We start from the raw sequence: 19,350 nt of genomic DNA, 5'->3' as shown, positions 1-19,350 counted from the left end.
GTGTAAAGTTATGCACTTTGGCATGATGGGATTTCCAACAGCATATAAACAATATTTACTTTTTTTTGGGGGGGGGGGGGGGGGAATACTGTAGAAGTTTTATACTGAGTACATGAAATAGATAAAGTGGAAAAGAAACTTCAACTTCTTTGCACAGCTAATAAATTACATTAAAAGAATTAAAATACTGTAGAATTTAATTGCTTCAATTGCTTGAAACAAATAACACAAGTAACCTAGATTCACTTCGTAGATCCCCCCCCCCACTGTAAAAAAAAAAAAAAAATTAAGCATATGATCAAAGCATGCCAATTTAATATCAATATAACATTATTCCTAAACTTGTCTCAGAATTTTCTGAGAAGAAAAGTCATGTAAGTGAATCTGGCAGTACAGTATAATAATCTTCTTAAGTGCAAACTAAAAAGAAATGTCTGACAAAGAGATATCAAAACAGTTCAACAATCTCTCAAGCTGTCTTCAAAATGCTCTGAATCTTGAGCAAATCTGACCAAAGGTCTTGTTCCCTCCTCCTTTTTAGGACCTACATATTTAACATGTAACACTATTCCTTCTTAATCCTGGTATTCTTACTTTTAAGAATGCTATGATGCTAAGCTATGATGATTAAGATACCCCATGTAATGATGTCATTGTCAGGTAATTCTTTACAATATTTGTCCTTTAATGACAATACTTGTCATTAAAGGACAAGTATTGTAAAGAATACTTGTCCTTTAATGACACTTACATAGTATTCAGGATAATTATTTCATCATTATATACAATACTAAATGTCTACAGTAAAAAAAAAAAAACTTTGATTATAAGTTCATGAAAGGAACAAAATAGTTATAAGTGATATATATTATTTTGATAAACTTATTTTATCTATTAAAGTTGTTAATAAATTGTAAATCTTACCTCATCCAGTACAATATAGGTGCAACGACTGAGTACAAGGTATCGATTCTCCAATACATCAATCATTCGACCAGGTGTAGCAATAACAATCTGCAAATTGTAATTACACATATATATTATTATTATATTATACATATATATATTATGCAGAAATATACATACATACATGCATGCATCTATACAGACAGTGGGAAATATATAGATAAGAACAGGTTAATGAATTTCAATATTAAAAACTAAATTCTAAAAGTTATAAGAATCAGCATACACATACTGTGCAATATACATAACTGCCTGGTAATTTCATTAAAATCTATTCCAGTTTTTTTTTTTCTTTATGATAATTCCACTCATTGAAGGTTGGAAGCCTATCACACATTAGTGGCATGATTGAAAGATATTTATTATATGAAAACTTTGCTTCGGATAGCAAAGACTATACTTTTTTCCCAAGCTACTTTGGATCTCATAAAAGATATTTATCTCATATATTCTTAAGTCTTCCCATGACTTCTATTTAGCTACTTTTATACACTGCTTTGCTATTATGTTCAATCTTTTCTGGTACAAATACATATTTCTAACTTCCTCAGCTTCCAACTACTTATACTGCACAAAAAAAAAATGTACACCCCTTGAGGGTACATGTCAGGAATTTGATGATGATGATGATGTATATTATTATTAAACCTCAGGAGAGTCAAGGGCTCATCGAGAGAGGCCATACATCGCCCACACCAGCCATCATTAAACTTATTTATACTAGATGCACTCACTACTTCAACAAGCAAACTGTTCCACTCACTCACAGTTCTGTGAAAGAAAAATCTAGCTCTTATTCCTTTCTTAACTGCCCCTTTGTCCACTCCCTGTCTTCCATATAATGAAAAATTTTATTGACCAATATTCCTTCAGAAAGGAGAGAGGGGTGCATGCTCATTGGAAAGAAGAATTTGCATATGAATTAAACTTTCAATCAATTCATTGGACTTGTACTTATTTTGTTATATATACTGTTGATGAATATTATTTTTACATAAATATGGTTGTCATTCTTCTTTCCTTCCAGTACAGTCATTGTATAGAAAAAACAAAGTTGTTCCTTTCATGAAAAAATCAGATATTTTCTTTTCTCTATCATTTCTCATTTAAAGTTTCGGATACTTCACTAGGTTTGGAAACACAGCTTTTGCATAAAGCTTCACAATTCTTTATTCCTCAGGTAATTTTCAAAAAAAAAAAAGTAAGCCTTTGCAATCTTTTTGGATTAGAAAGAGAAAGAAATTTCTAACCTTTTTGGATTCTATACTTTTCTTGGAAATAAACTTTGAAAACTAGCATTTTCTTTCTTTCTTTCTTTCATTCTTGAGATTAAAGAATGGAAAGAAGAGATGTAAGATTATCAAAAAATATTCCTATGTTTAGCTTGTGCATGTGCAATACAGTCCGTGCGGTTAGCCTAGTGGCTATGCGCTTCGCAACCATATGCCTGGGGAAGGAGTGTCCTAGGTTCGATTCCCGTCGGTGATGTGAGGAGCTGATGGATCTTCCTCAGCCATAGCCAAGCTAGCCAGTCTTGGGCGTGGACAGCAGGGTTTTTCCCCCAGTTTATTCTGGGGTTTTTCATCCCACAATGCAGGCAAACTGGCCTTGAGAACTCAACACTACAGGCCATAGGATACACCGGGGCATAAGGCTGACCACCTTATCCTGTAAACGGAGTGAGGTCCGATGATCAATGGACCTTCGACACTGCAAGGTAAAAGAGGGTATAAGGAAGATGAGATGAGATGTGCAATACAGTGCAGTTGGGAAGGGGGGGGGGGGTTACCATGTGTATATTATTATTATTAAAAGAGAATTCCAGGGAGTCAGGGACTCATCAAGGGAGGACACATACTACACGCACCAGCTATCATACTTATTCTTGAATTCATTCATAATGCTTGCATTCACAACATCCAATAGCAATCCATTCCAATCATGCACCACCCTATGAGAGAAAAATCTAGCCTTCACCCCTTCTTAGCTGCATTCATCCTCCGCTTCTAAGGATGCCCTCTTGTCCTTTCCACACCCTTCATAAATTGAAAAATTCCATCAATTGAAATCCTGTATGACCTTTCCAGAAGTTTGTAAGTCACATCATATCATCCCCCCCCTCTCTTTCTCCTGTTTGCTAGTGTCTGTAGTCTACAAATTCTCAATCTGAATAATATAAGCACGTAAACATAAGAAAGATATTTAATTAACCAAATATTTCGGTCTGGAAATAGCAGACCATCTTCAGTGGCACCACAAGAACAGTTTAAAAAAAAAAAAAAAAAAAAAAAAAATACAAGGTGGAATACTAACAATAGATCATTTAAAAATAGAACAAGCTGCGTGATGTTATATCACTAAGTATTAAAGGGAATATTTTTAAGCAGAGACATGATTGAAATAAAGATATTAATTAATAATATTAATTAATATTATTAATTATTATCTTTATTTCAATGTTCTATTTTTAAATGTCTATTGTTAGTATTCCATCTTGTATTTTTTTAAAAATTGTTCTTGTAGTGCCACTGAAGATGGTCTGCTATTTCCAGACCGAAATATTTGGTTAATTAAATATCTTTCTTGTGTTTACATGCTTATATTATTCAGTCTTTATGTCACAAGTATCCTTAAAACATCAAATTCTCAATCTGCTTCGTAATCAGTATTCCACAATCCTGATATCATTTTTAGCACTCTCTTTTGCATCTCTCCACTACATCAGAATTGTAACAGAAACCAGGAGACCAGATTTGCGTGCAATATTGTTATAGAAAAGTGTATCCTGATTATACAACTATCATTATCACGAACCATGGGCTCACTGCCTGTTGATGTCCAATGCCTGCTTCACTATCTTCTTCCACCTTTCTTTGTCCAGTGCACATTGTCGCAGTTTTTGTACACCCATTCCACACCAGTCTTTTATATCATCTATCCATTCTCTGTATGATCTACCTCTTCTGTTTAAACCATCCAAAATACCAAACATAAATGTCTTTTTATCTTTCGGTCCTCACTCATTCTACAGATGTGTCCAAATAATTGCAGCTTCCATTTTATAATCTTCTGCATTATATTCTGTTTTGGTTGTATCTTCTGTTAGAGCTCTTCATTTGTGATTTTCTGTACCCATCCTATTCTTAGAATCTTTCTGTAACAAGTTCTTTCAAATGCCAAAATTCTTTTTCTTGATTCCTTATATTTATTACCCACGTTTCAGATCCATACAGTTACACCGCTGAAGATGCATGTTTCCAGTATTCTTAGTTTTGTTTGCAGACTGATCACTTTACTTTTCCAGATGTTATCCATGACTTTCAGATTTGTTCTTCCCTTTGCAATCCTGTTCTTTATTTCCTTTTTTTTTTTTTTTTTTTTTTACGGTCAAGTCACATGTCAGTTTACTTCCCAAATATGTGAATTGTTCTACATTTTCTATATCAGTTCCATCCACTTGTATCTTTTGTTTCATGTTCTTCTCACCAAATATCATTGTCTTTGTTTTTTCCAAGTTCATAACAAGTCCAATCTCTTCCCTTCCTCATTTAACAGTTTCAGTGTTTTTTGAAGTTCTCTTTCGTCTTCTTCAATAATAACGATGTCATCTGCAAATCTCAGATTGTTCCTTTGGCATCTTCCTTCAGTTTGTCCATTACTCTTTCTAAAGGTGCAATGAAAATGCTTGGTGATATTGGGTCTCCCTGTCTAGTACCTCTGCTTGTTTTAAACCATTTCCCCAAATCATCACTTATTCTAACTGCTGCAGCTGCATTCTGATAAACATCTTTTAATATAGCTATTAGTTATTAGTTTTTTATTAATTCCATAGGATTCTAGAACTGCTAATGTCACTTTCTGGTCAATACTGTCAAATGCTTTCTGAAAATCAACAAAGCAAGTATATATGTTTTGTTTTTTCTCCTAGCTTTCTCTGCTATTAACCTCATTGTCAAAATCTGTTGAATTGTAGTTCTATCCTTCCTAAATCCTGCTTGCTCGTCTGCAAGGTATGCTTCCAATTGTGTTCTCAATCTTTCTGTCAATATGATCATCATCACTTTACCAAGGTGACTTATCAAGGCAATTGTTCTATAATTTTTACATTCTAGCTTATTTCCTTTCTTGTATAATGTTACTAATATTGATTTCAATGACTCCTCTGGCATTTTCCCTTCTACCATATTACATAGTTGGTGCATTTCTGTAACCATACTTTCACCACCATATTTAATAATTTCTCCAGTAATGTTATCGTTACCAGGACTCTTGTTGTGTTTTAGCCGTCCTATTGCTTTTTCTACCTCTCCTCTTAAAATGTCCATATCATGCTCATTACCTGGTAGTGATATCTGCTTCAATTCTTCAGTTAGTTTCCCAACACTATCTGAATCTAGTATTTCCTTCATATAACTCACTACAGTATCTTGTCCACCACTGTACAATTTTTTCTTTATTCATCAATACTTTGCCTTTTTCATCTTTAATTGTGGTCTGTTTTGGTTGACACTTTCTATTAATGGTTCTGATCATTTTATATACCTCCCTTGTTTTATGCTCTCCATTGTACTGTTCTATATTGTTACATTGGGCTTCTAACCATTTCATCTTATCCATTCTGACTGCTTTTTTCACCTCATTACACTTTCTTCTATATTGCTCTTCTATTTGTTCTGATGTATCCCTTCTTATCTTCAACATTCTTTTCTCCAGTACTAACTTCAGTGTTTCTTGTGTAATCCATTTCTTCTTGATCTTCTCTTCTTCTGGTACTGTTTCTTCAACTGCATCTTCTATCGCCTTCATTACTCTTTTCACTCTTAAATTCAAGTTTTTTTCTTTCTCCACACTTTTAAGTTTCTCTTCTAACACTGTTCTGTACCTCCTTCCTATTTCTGCTTCACTTATTCGTGCTGTTATTATACAACTATCACTGAATAAAAAAACATTAATCTAGAAAACAAAAGAATCAAAAATTTAAAATAAAAACACATAAGCACAATAGATTACACATATTAATATAATGAATTGTATTAATATGTGTAATTGAATTAATACATGTAACTGATGCCACACCCAGACAAATTATGGGATCATACTTTATAATTCGATGGATTTCACTCTCCCTGTAGTCTACTAAATAAATAATATACACAAACGCTGTTTATTAGTAGTTAGTTATTTTTGGCAAATCAAACCACTTTCCCCGCCCAAAAAAAAGCTTTTCATAAATTTGCACATGTGCAACTAGAGTTTATAGGATGACATATAATTCATTCTCTATCTCTCAACTCTCTCTTGGATCTCCTCATATCTGAGGACTCGTGACCTTCCTGATGATGCTTTGCCATTTCTTTCTCCCCTGTGCTTCTCTTATCATTTGTTCCATCTGTTGGGGGGGGGGGGGGGTTCTTCTTTTTAATTTTCCACACGGTTTACCCTGGATGATTATTTTTTTCCAGGCAGTTGCCTTTCCTCCTGCATATGTGTCCAAAATATTGCACAATTCTCTTGTCAATTATGTTTGTCAGTCTGGTGTGGATATTCAGTTCTAGGATACTTTTGTTTGTTCATTTTTCTGTCCAAGACACTCTTAACATTCTTCTCCACCACCAGAGCTCAAACACCTCAATTATTTTTCTATCATCTTTTGTCATTGTCCAAGATCCAAGAAGCATAGAGAAAGACTGAAAAAAAAAATGGTTTCTACAAGTTTAATTTTGTAGAAAATTAAAGATTGAAAAAAACTAAGGTTTCTATAAGCTTAATTTTGTAGAAACCTTTTTGGAGATGTGTCTGTCTTTCCAGATCTTAATTAAATCAGTCATTGCTTTCTTAGAGAGTGCTATTCTCTATAATAGTAATTTATTGCACCATCCATAATATCACAACTGTAAATCACTGGGGTATTATTTGACTATAACAAATCTGTTAACATTCATGACTGTTCTTTCTCACAGACATGCCATTCATGTGGAAAAGGTTCATATCCAATTAATGCAGAAATATAATTACCTACACTTTTATAAATTTAAAAATAGAAACAATTATAAAATGTCTCTTATCAGTGACTTTTGAAAGCAAAAAGTCTTAACATCTAACATAACTTTCGTTTCTCTAAAAATACAAGTAATGAATTGTTGCATTCCTGACAGATAGGGAAACTAGAAAGCAAAATGTAAAACCAGAACAAAACTGGAAGAACAAATATTACCAAATGCTATAAACTGTATGCTGGCATAAATGTGTCAATTAAATCTTCAACCTTCTTACTGTGGTCACATTTCTTTCTCAAGTCATATGAAGGAATCACAAGCAATTACGGAGTTCATTAGGGGGGGGAAAAAAAGCAATAGAAAAAATATACAACACAAAATACTGCTACTTCCTTTGCAAAGTAGCCAAATAATCCCATTACAAGATTGAAAAATTGCCTCCTGATTGTAGTCTCGTATCAAAGTGAAAAATATATTATCACCAAACTTGTGATCTGAAGAATATTATTTTACCTTCTATTTTATATTAAATTAGACATAAAGAAAAGTTTCATACATCGCCATGGCCCAAGAAGAAAACTCGCATTCAAATTCCAAATCTGGTGAGATCTCTGCATTTTTTCAGGCAAGGATAGAATTAACGTTAGATAGAAACAGAACTCTCTACCCCTGCACTAACTCTTAATTTTCCTCATGAAAAAGTAACCAACCAACATTTATTTTATAAACCATAGCAAATTGTAGGCTTAGGTCCAATGTATCATACTATCATGAAATCTGATACCGATAAATTTCAAACATTTAAATATTATAAGGACACTAACCAAGAAGAAGAAACAATTTGGTTAAAGCAATAGTTTAACAACTGTGATCCAACTATTTTAAACTTAAATTTCTCAAAGCAAAGCAAAACTCAGAGGTTTGATCAACCTTGACTGCAGCAAACTCAAGGACTACAGATATAGTCTGATATAGCAAACAGTTTGCTACAGTGATTTTTTTTTTTTTTTTTTTTAAAGCTTTGGATAGTACCTATGGAACATTGGTCAGAACTTTCTAGTAGTTTGTTATAATAAGCTAGTCTGTTATGAATTGTAATGTTCGTTATAGTGAGATTCAACTGTACTAATTTTGGAAATACTGTGAATTCTCTGGGACTTGAAGACATCTGTCAAGAATGTTTCAGGAAACATTTTAGGAAACAAACATATTTGTATTACATGTTTTTGAAAGCTTTTAGACAACAGAAAAAACCTAAGATCACTGTTGAATTTTAAAAAAAAATATGGAGTCAATTAGGAGGAATGAAAGTTAAAAACATTGGTCATTTATAATAGAGATTTTCTTGCGCATGTTCACTGAATTATAGCGATTTTAAAAATGTAACCATCATCAAATTCCTGGCATGTACCTTCAAGGGCTATACATGATAGTATGATAGTACTACATGAAAAAATTACATCATTACTAACTTCCTATCAACAATTTTCTTCCAAATCAATCTGTTATCCCTCAAGACTCCAACATTATCAGATCTTATATTTCTGTCTTCCAAGACACTTTTTACTGTATCAATCCACGTATATCTTGGTCTTTCTCTGAGTCTTTGTAGGAAAAACCTAGCAGAGATCATTTGTTTTGCTAATCTTTCCTCTCCCATTCTGTTCAAGTGACAATACCTCCTAAGATTAGCTCTGCTAACATTCCTGGATGCTAACAATATCAAGTTGTTTCCTAATATTCTCATTTTAAATATGATATTGTGACTGATGCCATCTGTTCATGCCCCTAATCTTTCTCAGGACTCTCATATCTGTGGTCTCTAGTGTTTGGTCAAGTGTTTTACTTCTAACCCAACTCTCAGATCCATAAGTTAAAATTGGTTCGAACACTTCTTGTACACAGCTAATTCAGAGTTTTGACTAATTTCTCTCTTATTCCATAAAAATTTATTCAGTTGACTTCCTACTATACTGGCTTTGTTGATTCTGTTGTCTATTTCCATGTTTAATTTACCATCTTCATTAAAAATTGTGCCTATGCACTGAAATGTTTTATTGTTCTATAGTTTCTCAACTATGGGTAGGTTCTCCATTCACGATGCAGTTGCTATTTTCAATGTTTCTGCCTATTTTCATTGTCTTTGTCTTGTTATTGCTAATTTACATACCAAATTTATTACAATAGTTATTCAATTTAGTCAAGAAATCTTGCAGACTTGTACTGGATTTATTTAAAAGTATAACACCATTTGTATAAAGTAAAGAGCCGAGTTAATATCTCCAATTTTGATATTAGGTTTAATACCACTTTAATTCATAATGTGATCCATATAGATAATGAATAACAGAGAGGATAATGTTCATCCTTGTCTTACAACAGATTTAACATCAAACTATCTTCCTGTACTTCCTTCAATTCTAACTACTGACTTACAACTCAGACTATGTATTGATTAATATAATGTCCCATTGATACCATATAGCTGTAGCATTTTGAATAGTTTTTCTCTTGCCTCCTTCTTATATGCCTTTTGCAGGTGTATAAAACTTAAATATAGATCTTTGTTATATTCCCACAATTTCTCAACTATATATCGTAAAGTGAAAATCTGATCCTGACAGCCTCTATCTGCCACAAATCCCACTTGTTCTTCACCAAGCTTCTCTTCCACAATCCTTCTCAATTGTATCTCAAGTATTCTTCCATAAATCTTACCAGAAACACTCAGTAGGGAAATACCATTGTAATTCTCACATTCAATTTTATTTCACTTCTTATATATGGGTACTATGAGTGCTCTACTCCAATCACCTGGAATTCGTTCCTCTCTCCAGGCCTTCTGAACTATGCAGTGCAGCCACTGCAAGACTTTTATACCTCCATACTTGAGCATTTCTGGTCGAATATCACCTACTTCTGCTGCTGCCTTTCCACATTTCAAGCTTTTGATAGCTTTTGCTACTTCTGATTGCATGCCTGTTGAATGTTTTTTCCCAAAATGATGTCACTGTTTCATTTAGCAGTTTTTCAAAGTAATTACTCCATACTTCAAGGATATCTTTTTCTCCCGTTTTCATGTCACCTTTATCATCTCTAACTCCTTTTACAGCAACCTCCAGAATATTTTGCCACCTTCTTGATATTTATTTTCTATATTCTTGCCAAAGTCCTCCCATGATTTTTGTTTAGCTAGTTTTACACAGTGTTTAGCATTCTTGCATTTGTCTCTGTATTCTCTAAGACTAAATAGTGATCTCTTCCAATTTCAAATCATCTGTACACTCTGGTGTCCTGCAACAGGGAGAAAACATCACTATCAACAATAACATAAGTCAATGAGACTTTTTTTTTTATTTCTTGCCTATTCTCTTCATGTAAATTTGTGCACATTTTTATGCTCGAACATTGTATTACTAATAACCAGTCCATATACTGAGCAGAAATCTAACAGGTATTTGCCATTATTATTAGATTTGCTCTTTTCTCCAAATTTACCCAAAATATTTCTTTATGTCTGACAATCATTTCCTACTCTGCTATTTAGATCTTCAAAAAGGATCAACTTTTCCTTTTTCATTGTCAGTTGCTTTCTCTAAAGCCTCAAAAAATTCTACCTTAGTAGAACCTTCTGTGGTACTCTAATCACAAATAAGTCTCATTGCCCAGTTCCCTATTCTGATATTTGCCCACATCACTCTACTTGATATTGCCTGCCATTCAAAGAGATTAGCCTCGTATTTAGTGTTGTATACTATAACTACTCTTTTTTCCTGATTGTTATTGCCTGAATATAACATTTTGTATTTATTGCTTAGAAAGCTCTCACCAGTTTTCGTCTTTCTTGTTTCAATCACCCCTATTATGTCAGTCTGGTACTTATCCAATTCTTCTGCTAGTTCCATTTCTTTCCCATTCAGGCTTCTAATGTTGATATTGTGATGTTGAGTTGGAATGTGTTTCAGGATTTGTTCCAGCAGCTGACTTTCCGCTGTTTGTCCTGGTTTCCTAGCAAAAACAATACTTGCCTTGTTTAACCAGGCGATGCCTCAGTTGGCATGAAATTCTGTCATGTTGTACCATCATTTTATTGTAGTTTAAGCCAATAAGAATACAACTTGGCTAAATAACAAATTCCCAGCCCATCCTCATTCGTTTGGTATCCAGGTAGATACCTAACAGGGTGCACCATGAGAAGGTGAGGATTGGACATTATTTCAGAAGCCCTGGTCGGTTCTCCGCATTCCTGGAGGTCTCCTCTCAGTTACACAGCTTTGATCCTTAAGCACACCTATGACACTTAAGCAAGTACAAAATATAACTATAGAATGTTCAATGATAAAAAATAAGAATAAGCAGATGCATGCATGGTGAAATGTGTATTCACAAATTTGCAATCCATATTTACAAACAGAATTTAAAATACCATCCTCAACCTCAATATGCAATGTAGCTCATCTTTGTATGGACATCCTGCCTAGTTCATTAGAATTGTGCTTTATACAGGCTACAGAATGTGACTGAGAAAAATGTGTCCTTTTCCACTTTTCTCAGATACACCATCTCTTCTTCGTTAATCATGACAGACAAAAAGTAAGGTCAAGAAACCTGGTTTGCTATCTGGAGCACTATCACAACACCAGGTAATAAAAGGATGATTGAGATGCATTTTCAGTGCATGGAAAAATGCAGAAGAAAGTCATCTGAAAGTACTGTACATACAAAGGCACATCATCTAAAGTAGCAACAATAATCTGGCAGAAACAATAGGTAAATGTCACATGTGAGATAACCTTATAAAATACATGAACCAATGATGATCACACAGAATACCACACACATTTGTTTGTGCCAAACATGAACTTGACATTGGACTTCACAGAATACGATTTAATGATTAAACTGGCAAGTGATATTAAGCCACAACTATTAAGTAATGAACCAGGGTTTGAGGTACTAAACATGCTACAGAGCATAGATAGATTGCCCTCTTTATACGAGGGTGGTCTGAAAAGTTCTCAGCCTAACAATGAAAAAACAAATTTAGAATTTCAAAATTATTTTTATTTTTCAACATAATCTTCCTTAAGACTAATACATTTATTCCAGTGATACTCCAGTGCATTATCCCATCCCTGTAGTGGTTCTCAGTAAGATCTGCAAAATACCCTCTACAGCTGCAATCACCTCTTGATTTAAAAAAAAGGCTGACCAGCAAGGAAGAGTTTTTGGAAAAGACAGAAGTCAGAGGGAGCAAATTTGGGGAATAGGGTGGATGTTCCAACAATTCATAGGACAGATCCCTTAATTTTCTCATTGCCAAAACACCTTTGTGGGCAGGTGCAATGCCCTGATGAAAGATGATTTTTACCTTCTGCAAACCGGGTCTTTCCGCACGAACTTTTTCGTCTAGTCTGTTAAAAGATCGGAATAATATTCCCCAGTTATTGTTTTACTCTTTTCAAGATAATTAATAAACAAAATGGAGCATTCAAAAACACAATGCCATGAAGTTCCTGCTGATGGAACTGACTGTGTCTTCTTTGGTGCTGAACAACCGGCTTCTGTCCACTGTTTTGACTGCTGTTTGGATTCTGGTGTGTAATGGTGAATCCAAGTCTCATCCATAGTAATAAATTGACACACAAAATCAGTTTTATTCTTGTTAAAATGCTCTAAGCACTGTTCAGAGATTTTCATCCAGGTGCGTTTTTGATCTGCTCTGAGCAAGCGCGGCACCCATCTTGCGCAAAAATTTTTCATTCGCAATTCTTCGTGCAAAATATATCCTACATGTTCCTTTGAAATGCCTATATTCTCAGCAATTTCACACACTTTGACTCGCAGGTCATCCAATGCCATATCGTGCACTTAATCAATGATTTCTGGTGTTGTTACACTTTTTGGACGTCTTTCACGTGTATCATCTTCAAGGCTGGTACGGCCACGTTTAAACTCAGCAGCCCATTTCTTAATTGTCGAAAATGAAGGAGAAGAATGCCCATAAATTTGTATGAACTTTGAATGAATTTCCTTTGGCATTAAACCTTCTTTTACAAAGAATTTTATAACCGCATGATACTCGATTTTATCCATTTCAAGGGATACAGACAACACTTTTGCTTCAGACAGCTGTATAAACCAAACTACTTGATAGAATGACTTGCAATTTCACGTGGATGCTTATGACAGACGTACCAACTTAGAAAAAAAAAAATCTTGCCGATAGTGTTGCCATCTATGGTCGAGGCCAAGAACTTTTCAGACCACCCTCATATAATATTCTATATATTCTCATTTATACATCAATATACATGGAAATTCATCAAATACTTCAAGGCTATTCAACCATGCTACCATATTAATGCTTTCTTGCTCATTACTATTAGTTCAGCTGCAAACTCAGATGAAATACAAATGCTAAGCAATGTTCCATTCTCTCACGATTAATGGGAAACTGCAACTAATAACAGTATATGTGTATGTGGAGAACAATGAATTCCTCTACATACACAACATCAACAGCGTGCTGAAAGACACGATTAAACTGCAATGGCTGGATTATACTGAATAAAGCACTTATAGAATACTTCAGGCAAGCTGTACGTGTAATACAGAAATGCAATGCATATTTTGACAAAAAACTCCATAGCCATTTTTTAAAATGCAAACAGTATGAGATGCAAGTTTTGATGAAATTTCCAATCCCCTAACTGAAAAAGACTTCTGCTATATTTATAGTCCTACCTGTGATTCCCCCTTGTATATAAAAAATCATAATTCTTTCAATTTGAGGGAGGGAGAAAATTATGAATAGCAATGCACAAAAACATAATGAACATTTTTTTTTTAATAAAATTGCAATTTCATCATGTTGATTCTTAACATGCTAGCATCCCGTAGCACAACTCTTTGCACTAAAAATAAGAATAATGTGCAAACTTACCTCACAACCCAATCTTAAACGAAAACCTTGTTCTTCTCTTGACAAACCACCAATAACAGCTACTGTTCTGATGTCCAGCATCTTGGCAAATTTAATAGTTTCTTCTTCAATCTGCTGAGCCAATTCACGGGTAGGAGCGAGTATTATAGCATATGGACCTTGATCAATATCTTCTGCACTGAAACATCATTATATCAACATTAATAATGACAAGTGTCAACAGTGATAAGTGTTCTACATTTAGTTAATAAGATACATTTACACTGTTTCAAGATTATAACTGCATATGCAACTTGCAACCTTCTCCTATAATGTGTATATGTGTTTCAAAAAATCACCAAATTATAGAATTTCATGCAATAAAAATAACAGAACTTATGGGAAAAGGAGAGTTAAAGAAAATGCTACTCAAGTTTTAAACATAATCACCTTTGTAGCATTCCGTTTCCTGCTAAACAAGTTTATTTTATTTTCATAGTGTTGTTGCTGATAGCGTGTAATGTGAATTCCTTTAGGCCTGTTGCTCTCACAATATTATCATGTGTCCTCTCATTCCTTTCAAAACATTTTATTATTTCAAGCTTATCCTCAATACTTAAGGCTCTTTCCTTTTTCGTTCACCACTTGGATTCTTATAACTAGGATGCTTACTCATCTTTGGGATGCTGTATTAAATACACATCAAGACCATACAGAAACTCATGAGAACAGAACGATAGACACTCATAGGGCAATGCACATGGATATACTTGGGTAAGAGAGAAGTTGATCAACTCCATGGGTAACTATGTTTAACTTGGTGGCAATTTTCACTTTGACCTGGTGTTATAGTAGCACAAAGCATAGTTACCTAAAAAAATCGTGTATGGACTAACATGATTTTGCATTTTGGCGATTTTATTCAGAGTGATCAGGGGAAAACAGAAGATGACCTGGGATGTATAGGAAATCAGTTGGATTTAAAGAGAGTTCTGGGATGAGTAAAGACAAAATGAAATGGTTCAAGGAATGTATATAGAAGTCACATCTAATAAGTGGTATCAGTGAAACTTGTTATAGATCCAGGAATGAGCTATATATTTGTATATGAATGCTAGAACCATCAGAAACTAGGGAAATGAAATGGTTGTATTGATTGAGTTTGTTTACGCAAAAATTGTTGGAATAAGTGAGACATGATTGGATGATGATGACATCCTGACAAGAATAGAGATGGAAGGGTATGATATGTTTCATGAAGACAGAAAGGGTAAAAAGGAAGGTGGAGTGTTATTGATGATAGAAAAAGAGTTATGTCCATACAAAGTAGAGATGCAAGGAGGAAATAGTGGTGATGGTTTTGAGGCAGTATGGTGTGAGATAGAGGTGAATAGAATAAAACACGTATATTGCCATAGAGCTGGTAATGTGGAAGGTAGGGACTAGGAAATGTATAAGCAAATTAGCGAAGCATATGGGAAAAGAGTGATTTTAATTATGGCATAGATTGGGATGACAAGATAGCACCTGGAAGTAAAGAAAATGAGTTTCTCTAGTTTTTGAGAGACAACCACCTCAGGCAATATGTAACAGAGAGCACACAAGGATTAAGGGTTTTGGATTTGATCACCTTATTAGAGGATGTTATTATAAGTAAAGTGTCAAATCTCCTTCCAGCTGGAAGGAGATTTGACACCTTCCAAAAAAAAAAATTTGAGATTTTTTTTTTTTTGTAAATACACTCGGATCTCTTTTTATGCGGATTTGAAGTTATGTGGCGCATGCCCACAGATACAAGACCTTTCGACACTTCTGCACATGTCACATAAAGAGAATCCATCCCGAAAAGTGTTTCCCAAACTTTTCCTATGACGGAAACACTTAAATCCTGAACTTTTCATGAAACACCTTGGTTATTTTGTAATGTATTGATTAATAATTAATTCTTAATTTAGCTGATTTTTTATTATTAATTAATACTTGGTCATTAATTATTAATTAATAATTAATTAAATTTGGCCCAATGGAGAAAAAAGCACCAAAGAAAAGCAATTTCTTTGGAAATGAAAATTGCAATTTTAGATCGCTTAGCAAAAGGAGAGGGATTTACGGCGATTGGGAAACATTTTAATTTAGGCAAATCTACTATAAGAGCAATTAAAAAGAATGAAGTTGCAATAACAAAATCTGTCATTTCTGGCACAAAACTAAGTGCCAAATTATCATCATACTCAAGAGATGCTTTATTAGAAAACATAGAACGAGCGCTCGTAATTTGGATTGAAGAATTAATTCAAAGGGGAATTCCTATAAGTGGTTATTTAATTAAACAAAAAGCTCTTCGGTTTTATGAACAGATGAAGCAATTGGAACAGTCTACTTCCGCTTCCCAGGCTTATAAAGAATTTTCGGCTAGCAAAGGATGGCAAACCGGTTTTTAAAAAGGAATGCACTTATAACGTGAAGATTACAGGCGAGGTTGCAGCAGCAGATGAAGAAGCGGCCAAAAATTTTTAAGAGAAGTTAGCCAAAATTATTGAAAATGGTGGATATTGTCCCAATCAAGTGTTTAACGCTGACGAAACAGGATTGTTTTGGAAGAAAATGCCTAGTCGAACTTACATCACAAAGTCTGAGAAAAAAGCAAGTGGGTTTAAAGCAAGCAAAGATCAAGTTTGTTTCTTTGTAGCAATGCATCAGGGGATCGAATGTTGAAACCCCCTCCTAGTAAATCAATCTCGAAGACCACGTGCTCTAAAAGGCAAAGATCTAAAACAACTGCTGGTACATTGGATAACTAATACAAAGGCCTAGGTTATAACTGCTGTATTTACATGAATGGTTCAATAATTGCTTTGTACCAGAAGTGGAAATATATATGAAACCAAAAGCTCTCGATTTTAAAGTTTTATTAATTGTTGACAATGCACCAAGTCATCCCCATTTAGAACATCCAAATGTGCAGGTAGTGCTGTACTTCCCAATACAACAATACAAGCATTATTCAGCCATTAGATCAAGGCATAATTGCTACTTTTAAAAAATATTCCGTTAAGCACACTTTTCAATTTATATGGGATAAACTAGAAAATGAATCATTAACAGTAACTGAAATTTGGAAAAAATTTTCTATTTTGGATTGCTTAAATCATGTTGCATCTGCTATCTCTGAAATAAGACCACAAACTTTAAATGCTTGATGGAAAGCAGCTTGGCCTGGATGTATTACAAACAGTGCAACCATCTTATATCATCAGCTGAAATCATTACATTGGCACATGCAATTCGTGAAGAAGGTTTTGATACATTTAGCCAGAACGATGCAGAGGAATTGCTTGTGGATAATGCCTTAAGTGACGATGATATTATTGGATATCGATTAACTTTAGATATCAAAAGTTATCAATAGAGGTTTCCGCCGGTTATCAATAGATAACCGGCGGAAACCTCAACAGAAATCAGGGTGCAATTTTAAACAGTTCGTGGAAAAACTTGATCCTCTCTCTCAATCAATCTGAACTACAGCTAGCCAGTAATAACATTACAAGTCTACAACAAACACGCATACGTGATAATGAATAAGAACAATAAGTCATCTCTGTCACGCGAAACGTGTAACCATAGATACTAGTTTGGTTTACAACGTTTTTTATGTTCCTTTTAATTTGCATTTACTAACTTTCATATCTCTGTAATGCCTTGAAAAAGCCAGACAGTTTGCTGGCAAAACTGGTAGGTTTGAATAAATGTTTTTATTGTAAAATACTGGTCTGTATTAATAAAATTGTATTTCAATTGTATTTCTTCGACAATGAATACTATTTGTTTCCTTTCTGTAATATGTTCTTGGTATTTATAATAGTTGCAAAAAGAATTAGATTAAAAAATAATCCTCAAGTTTCTGGAAAGAAGACGGATTACACAGGTATAATCACTATTCCAATGTGCACATGATATATCATATAAACTAAGCATATTGCAAAGATACACTGTTTGGAAAGAAGTCAAAAGACAACACAGTGTGAGGAACAAACATGGTACCCACCTTAATAAGATTTAGGACCTCCTTTTGCTGTGATGACTACAGCAATCTTATGGGGCATACTTTCTACGAGCATACAGAGATCAATGAAAATTTTGGACCATTCTTCTTGTAGGTCCTAGACTGCTGTGGGGGGTTAGAAGTTCCTTGACCTCACACAGTGTTCCAGTTCATCCCACAGATGTTCAATAGGTTTGAGATCAGAGCTCTGTGGAGGCCAGTCAGATGTAGTGACATTCATGTCCACAAGCCACACAGTTACAGCAGCAGCCTTATGACATGGTGAAAGAGACAAGTTTCAGGTCCATAGAAACACCACAAAGTAGGAAGCATTGCATTGACCATACCATCACACTGCCACCTCTGAATTTCATAGTTGGGGTCATGCACTCTGGTAAGAGGTGTTCACCAGGCATCTGCCACACCCGCACATGTCCATCTACTTGGTAGAGGGTGTAGCGCGATTTTTCGCTCCATAACAGAGCTTTCCAAGCTTCTACATCTCACTGTACACTCTCTTTGCACTACTGAAGATGATGATGCATGTTGGTTCAGGTAATACAGAGGTTGCATATTGCATATAGCACAGTTTATAATTTTTAACAATTTTAAAAATGTCTAAAAGTAGTACAGTGCTGTACTGCATTACAATCTGACTCTACTAAATCAATACTGTAGCATATAACAGTAACAGACCTACCATGGAAACCAATGTTGTGAGCCCCAGTTCTGAATAGTATGCAGATTCATGTTATAATCAATGCCTGGAACTGTGTATTCAATGTGTCAGCTGACAAATGGTGGTACATGTTATCGTTTAGCACCCTACAGTCATATTAAGTGAGTGGGGGGGGTCAACCACTGCAGGTAGCACTTGCAGTTGACTCCCAGCACTTAAATCTCAGTATGGTATCACTGACTGTTGACCTAGGATAGCCCAATTTGGCAACAATTTGCTGCACAGATAGGCCTGCAAAATGGGTTTCCATGGTAAGACTGCAATATGCAAGCCCCCAAATTACCTGAACCAACATGTAGCATCATCTTCAGTGGTGCAAAAAGCACGTACATTGGGACATGAAAGCTTGGTAGATGAAGTAAATTGGATCTAAGATTGCTTTTTAATCTGTCTAACATAATGTGCTTTAGCCTGAGCACGTTTGAAAGTAATGAGATTTGATGCAGTAGGGAACTACAAAATTTACCTCGTGATCTGTCCTGATCTCTTTTAGCTGCTTGGTACTCAGGGTTCTACCAGGGCTTCAATTACAGTGGAAATTGAGATGATGTTTTCAGAATTACTCTGTTGCTGCCTGGACAATAAAATCTGTTATGTGCTTCATTGATAAATGATTGACTGAATGCTTCAGCATTAAATTTTATGAAAAGCAGGGGTTTCACTATAGCACAGTTTATAATTT

At 34.6% G+C, this 19,350-nt stretch overlaps 1 protein-coding gene across 1 annotated transcript in view; it reads right to left on the bottom strand.

Moving 5' to 3' along the window:
• The window catches only part of LOC150105665 (putative ATP-dependent RNA helicase DDX23), a 238,942-nt gene that overhangs the window by 57,266 nt on the left and 162,326 nt on the right, over positions 1-19,350 (bottom strand). The window contains exons 12-13 of the mRNA XM_090394985.1: positions 13,909-14,086; positions 925-1,014 (exon numbers count right to left, since the gene is read on the bottom strand). Of these exons, the coding sequence (XP_090251111.1) occupies positions 925-1,014; positions 13,909-14,086 (268 nt within the window). The remainder of the gene's footprint in view (positions 1-924; positions 1,015-13,908; positions 14,087-19,350) is intronic.

Source organism: Typopeltis vanoorti, chromosome 6, assembly GCF_054136105.1.
Source record: "Typopeltis vanoorti isolate ZY-2024b chromosome 6, IOZ_Tvanoo_1.0, whole genome shotgun sequence".
NCBI lineage: Eukaryota > Metazoa > Arthropoda > Arachnida > Uropygi > Thelyphonidae > Typopeltis > Typopeltis vanoorti.
The sequence above is the reverse complement of the archived record's forward strand: the minus strand, read 5'-3'. Positions and strand labels throughout refer to the sequence as shown.